The 6,582-nt window shown below is 43.6% G+C and overlaps 1 protein-coding gene across 1 annotated transcript in view; it reads left to right on the forward strand.

Annotated features, from left to right (window-relative positions):
• T265_07528 (hypothetical protein) overlaps positions 1 to 1,272 on the forward strand; it is a gene marked incomplete at both ends in the record, with an annotated part of 35,590 nt that extends 34,318 nt beyond the window's left edge. The window contains one exon of the mRNA XM_009173073.1: positions 1,084 to 1,272. Within this exon, the coding sequence (XP_009171337.1) occupies positions 1,084 to 1,251 (168 nt within the window). The remainder of the gene's footprint in view (positions 1 to 1,083) is intronic.
• Positions 1,273 to 6,582: the final 5,310 nt, after the last annotated feature.

The following is a 6,582-nucleotide window of genomic DNA, read 5'->3' on the forward strand; positions in this document are numbered from 1 at the left end:
ATATATATATATATTCTGTGACAAAGTTCTTACTTTAACCTAAAATACCAGTCCCTCTGTAGGACCTATTTGTAAATTAAAAAGTCAAAGATTACTTCCACGGATTTCAGCAATTCGTATTTGTGCCGGTATTTTGTTGATTTTGGACAGTATACTGAAAATGTTTACTGCCTGTGTGCGTGTGAGCACTTTTCTGTATGCATATTCAGGGGTGAGATATTCTGACCCAGTCTGTTTTTCAACTGACTCAGAAACATCTGGAACTGATAGACCGTCTCTCTTTGAAGATGTTTGGAGGTGCCTGCAATCGCACCACGGCAGTTTTGTGCGTGTAGCTGCATAAGTGCTTCACACCGTAATTAAATCACTGGAACGTCTTCTTAGACGTATTTGTGATTCGTGGTTTCTGATATTGTTCCCGAAAAATAATGGCGTAGTTGTAATGGTGCCCAAACCACACGTGAGAAGGACTAGGAATATTCCTTCTGCTCCTGTTCAGGAGGAACACCAGTCTCAACCAAGAGTACTACATGTAAGTAATGCTCTTGGTGGATTTTTTGGTGATCCTTATAGCCCGACTATAACTAATTTCATCTGAATAATATGACAACCTGAATTTTCAACCAATGAGATGAACATTGTAGCCGCATCAGGACTTCGGATGATCTCACATAGCAGCGGAATGTCTTTTATCGTGATCTGTCATTTTGGTGCTGATCGATGGCGTTTCACTCAGAACTGGGCTACCTTGTTTGTGGCTTCATTAATATGCAATTTCGTCACATTCGCATACCAGGAGTCAGTGAAAGGTCCATCTTTAAACTTCTTCGGTTTTGTTGATCTGTGTTCACCATATAATCTACATTTGATTAGTTACTTTTACGGAACAAACAATAGAAGGAGTATAAGGGGAAGAACCATTTTGATTAGTCCAGTAGATGTTCCGTTGAAATGAAACGGTTGGTTGTATATTCACGTATATGTATTAATCATCAGCACTTCTGCTTTTGTGTCAGCTGTTTGAAAATGCGTTATTGATTGGTCCAAATATGCCCATTTATTTATTTATTTATTTATTTCAAGAGCATGGAAGACTCACTAAAACAACGCTCCTACTCTTTGAATGATGTAGACAACCTCAAAAAATTCCGTACACTCTTGCAGGTGTTCTCTACCGTGAGAAACACCACTACTGTTCGTTCCATGCTGAGTCGTACACCTGCTTATTTGGCTATGACTACAGAACCGTGAATTTCTACCCTACAGATCGCATTATTTTCTTATTTTCCATGTCAATTGGGATAAAATTTATTCATCGTTCGATTCTTTTGCTGTTATCAATGCGGATGGGTTTTCCCCTATTTTCGTATTTTCTCCTGACCTATGCACTTTTCATCTAGCTGGATGGTGTGTTATTTACTCTCCAATTGTGCTCTGTTTTTGTTCAGAAGGGAATGGAGAACTGATAGTTCTGGTGAGAGCAAATATAAGAAAGTCAACCGATCAAGTACATGAATCGGGTTAGATCACTAATCAGTTGTTAAGGTGTCAGAGTATTCGCCGGAATTGATACTTCGTCTGAGAGTCGTTTGGGCTTATGACGTCATTATCTGGTCAAAGATGTTTCCGTTTCTTAAAGCGTATCTGAACACAAAGTCGGGCCTATAAATACATGTCAAGGGTTTCAGCAGTAGCTGACATTGTATATCTGGTTGTTTCCGGTGATTACAGCGCTGCAAGGAGAGTGAGGTAGAGTTCAAATTGCTAGTAACGATCCGTTGCCCCCAAGGAGACCCGCTAATACGTTCTCGGATGTTTGATCGGTGCATTTTCCTCAAAAGGGAAAGGATCACTGAATGGTTTTCGTCTAGCAAACAAGTTTGCTCGTATATGCCGACAAGTGGTGCAGATGACCCGTAACTTGGAATAATTTTTCCTCTAAATGGTAGTGGCTAGTTTTGTAGAAGCGATTTACTTGACATCCGACAGTTGGATTTAAGAGGATTCGATTGTCACTTCATATCTTATGCTGTAGTACAACTCGAAAACCCACTTTGTATTTGGGCATCGCGTTTGGAGATATTCGGGATACTGAAATGTGTCAGTGTGTTCAGTGCCACATGTTGAATCCCAATTTTAAGTTTGGCAATCGGGTTATTTTTGCCATGTCTGGGTACAGTATGCCATCCGCTCTAGTGAGTTCAAATTATCTGTCCAGATAATTACTATGTTTACTCTGAAGTCTCTAATGCAATCTCAGGTTTAGATGTGGAACTACAACCTAACTTACTAATCAGCACTGATCAACAGAGATCTCACAAACAATTGATTTCATCATATATATGAACCGACGACAACATACAAGATTTGAGTTTTACTGCGCTTAGTTCGATCGTAAAGAAGCACAGAAATCGTAGAAGTTTAGGTCCCTGGTAAGGACAGCAAAGTATCTAAAATTGCTTCCTTATAAAGGACGTGTGGCAGTATCCAGTGTGAGTATTGAAGGTCACACTCTACCATTGTTTATGGAGACAAAATTGCCAAACAAACAGGAGATTTTTAATAAGTTTCAAATGCCTTCAGTGTTAACAAGTGAGCTCTTCGGGGACACCGTTTTCCAAGTTACTAACGGTGCCTAACTCCAAAGGCCGATTTTGGGCATTCCATCGTTCTTGTGACACAATGGCATGTGCCAGTGGGTCTTAGAAGAACAGCTCTCCGGTAGAAGTTTATCTCATTTGGAGTATTGGAATTGAATAACTGTGTTGTTTAAACTCGTACAACATTTCCCATCAAGTGAATTGGTTCGATCTGTGGCTTGCCTGCTTGGAAATGTAATTCTCAGTGCAAGGAAAAACTTCATCCAGAAGAAAACATCTCCCTTGTCTTCATCCGAACGTTCAATCATTTTATACTCATCTACAGTAGCAATTTCACCGAATACAACCTACGTTCTTCGGTAACGATTTTCAGCTCCGGTGCTTGCGTTTCTAAACCGACACTTTGATCTTCAGTATCCGGCCACAGTTAAAAATTCCCAAAATCCTAGATACACTTGACGCGTTAAAAGACACTCCCTACTTTAGCTTATGCTCAAGCTCTTTTGCATGCTTTACAGGTGGGTTTGTGCCCCGACTAACTTGTCGTTTGTGTTGACGTATTGTCATCTATCTTCTTTTTCACAATCGTGTCTAGAGTATCCGAGCACATATACTGAAAGATCCACTCCTGATACGAACTATTTGTATCCACTGTTGATGTCTTCCATGCCGCCAATGTACCATGAATCCTCATTATACATCCTCTCATGCGACTCGTGTACCCACTGGTATTCATCCTACCATTTTAGCCTTTCAGCCGCCGTCCGTCTTTGGCCATCCATCATCTCAATCATGTCGTGTCTTTTGTTTACCCTTTGAAAGAATTCACGGCCGACAGATTTCCCTTTATCTATATAGCCTCACAAGGATATTCCCTGCCCCGTGCTCAGTCCCTTTCTCTGTTAGTGCTCTAGTTGTAACGTACTTACTTTGATTACCAGAAGGTGACAAGCGCTAACAAAAGTCACTTTTACCAGAATGCTGATGATTGCAATACCTATGTGCACTTGTTACTGATAGATACAACGGGAAAAGTGAAATAAGCACGAAAGTGACTTGTCGTTTGAGGACAATTGTTGAGGGTTCCTGAGTTCCTGTGTTGTATGGAATATCGCTGTTCCGTAGTTAGCCGTGAAAACTTTTAGAGCTCGGTCGACTTCCTGTCTTGTGCGCGCGTGTGTCGTTGGGCCGAGTTGTATGCCTACCTATTGTGTGAAGAGAGAGGTGTGTTCGGTACTTGCACGAACATGAACACAACTTGGCCTGATGTGGCTGAATTTCGTTAGCCTGGCGTGTGACGCAGGTAGTAGCCGCATAAGCAAAAATGGATGGGAAGTTTTAGTGTATATATTGTCGACTTAGGTTGCGAGTGGGACAGGAATTACCACGTGGTTTGAGTGTTCGTGACGCGCGATGTAGTGAGTAACCTCTACAGCTCCACCTTCTGTAGTGGGCTCGGACCTGCTTTTCCCCCTTTTCCCCTCCTTTACTCCCAATTTTGAGTGCACCTCAAATGACCATTTACATTTACTCAGTCGTCCCCACTTAATGTATCTTTCTTCAATTTTGATTCCCCAATCTAGGCCGTCTTACTACTTTGTTTGAATAGAGACAATGAACCGCGCTGCACCCCCTATAATGCTCTCACGATTCCTTCGCGAACCCGACTACGGCGTCGCCATGACGGTACCTTGACTTCCATACCAAGTCTGAGTAGTTCACATTACGTCTAATATTTCCTAGCTGTGTGTGCTACATGGGCGCACAAGGCCATCTCAGTCCGAAGAAAAGTCTAACTTGATCCAGTCTGCTCATTCTCACCAGAAGTGTATTAATCATTCCATGACATATCATGGGTTCGTCATACCCGTGAATATGGAACAACGTCGAGTAACCAAAACGACATGTGCTTACCACCAACCCATTCAATATATTTGCATGCTGTGAAGAATGATTTGGATTTATCGCGCGGACGCCCGATGCAACAACAGGAATTCTTTCGGCAAACAAGGCGCGAATGATAGCTGTGCTTGAGTTTGCGCGGAGAAAGATGATGTAGTTATGGGTAATGTACTCTTAAAAGTACTTCCAAATCCAATAAATGGGGAAAACACATGAAGAAATTATTTCCGCCGGATGTTCTAACATCTTAACAGAGCGAAGGTAACCATTGAAAAAGGAATTCCGTTCCCAACTGTGCTCTCCAATACCCCCAGGCAAGTATTAGCCTAATGCCAAATTCTATGGAGACCCTGCTTTCCGGATAAATGCGGTCGGATGCCTGACCTTTGTGCACAACTGTGATTTGTTTTGACGGGTGGATACGCAGAACCGAGACCTCCACCCAAGATTCCCCGTTCGGGTTTGCTCCAATCGTTTAGCGACCTCCGATTACCTGGGAAGACATAGGTGCAGAAATGGTAAAGCACCGCTCTTTAAGTTCACATCGCTGGATATTAAGCCTGATAGCGAAAGGACTCAAAATTGAGCCACCAAAAGTGCTTTGAGCAGCATAAATATCCCTCGGATATAGGTTACTCAATTCTTCAACTACCGTAAATCAGAAAACACTCTACCAAATAAGGTGCAGTTTGAACCTGAAAATTTTCATATCATAACCTCACTGGATATGGATTAGGTAAATCTTGTTCATACTAGGCATAAGAAAGTACGAGGTCTTCTCCGGGGCGACGAAACTCCGGGTGAAAAACGTCAAGCGCCGCGAGGGGTTTTAAGATCAACACATTTGAGGCCGAAACAATTGACGTAGCTGTCTCTTAGACACGCTCATTGGATGTTTCTTCTTCATGCGTTCTGATTAGACAGCCTGACAGGCTTTTCCAAACAGGAGCCTTCCATGGGGAGCGCTATGTTGCCAAAAAAGAGTGGTTTGGTTCCAATTTCTCTCTGAATTCGCGCCTGACAATGAAGTTCTAATTAAGACTGAGGCGGAGTATGGGTCCCTGTAAAATTCCCTGTAAGCAGCTTCCGAGTGGACTGGGTCCAACATGTCTGCTTCACAGCGATCGCTCTCTTTTTGGACTTGTGGTGACTTCAGGTAGTTTGTTACCACCATGGCCAAATTAGAATTTATTGGGTTTTCCGGTACAATGTTTTCAGCTCTGGGACTGTGAACCCCGTGTTCACGGGTATCGACTTATACCACCACCAGGCAAACCTTTTTGGTGGAATGGGTCTGGAGGCTGGAAGTTTTGCATTTTCATTGGCTGTGGAGTTCCCGTGTAAGTTCCAGACGATTAGGCCAACGCTTGAGGAGGCAAACCCCACATGCAAGCAGCGCCCAAACTATGTGGAGCTATCAACGCTTATCTCCGTAACGGAGCACAGAGCTGCAGCCGTGCACTCCTCAACAAAGTCACAGCCTCTGAACTGGACTGAGTCAGATGTGCGGGGACAAGAAGCGAAGCCAATCTCCAGCTCCACTCCATCAAAAGCGGCCTCCCTGCTTGTGAACACAACCGTCGCCCAGGACCCCGACAACCAAAGCCATAAACATGACTACAGCCATCAGGAAGATTCCTCGCACATCCAATTGGCCACGCTAATCACCGGCGGATCGGGTGTCCACACAAACACGAAAGAAGAGCGTCTGCAGCCAAGCAAGCCACGTAAAGTTCGCCAGATTAGAAAACTGCTGGCTGGCTTCAAGGTGCAGTCCTCCGCGAAAACGAGCCTCTTGGGAGCGCCACCAGAATCATTAATTCTTGATGCCGCCACCCAGTGCTCAGGACCTCACAGAGACACTTTTGCGGTCAAAGCGCGCCAAAACACCCAAGGATCCAGAAAGGCGAAATCTTGCAGCAAATATGTGATCAGCAGTAAAATATGGTCAACGAAAAAGGGATGCTGGAAGAGCTACAAACAGCATCGGTCAAAATTTTCGCCCACGGGGAAAAAGGCTTCGTCCCCCAAGGTCAAAACGCCCGAGCAAACCTGGCTCTCACGAAACGAAACAAACCTC

This window comes from Opisthorchis viverrini (genome assembly GCF_000715545.1).
Source record: "Opisthorchis viverrini unplaced genomic scaffold opera_v5_172, whole genome shotgun sequence".
In the NCBI taxonomy this organism is placed as follows: domain Eukaryota; kingdom Metazoa; phylum Platyhelminthes; class Trematoda; order Opisthorchiida; family Opisthorchiidae; genus Opisthorchis; species Opisthorchis viverrini.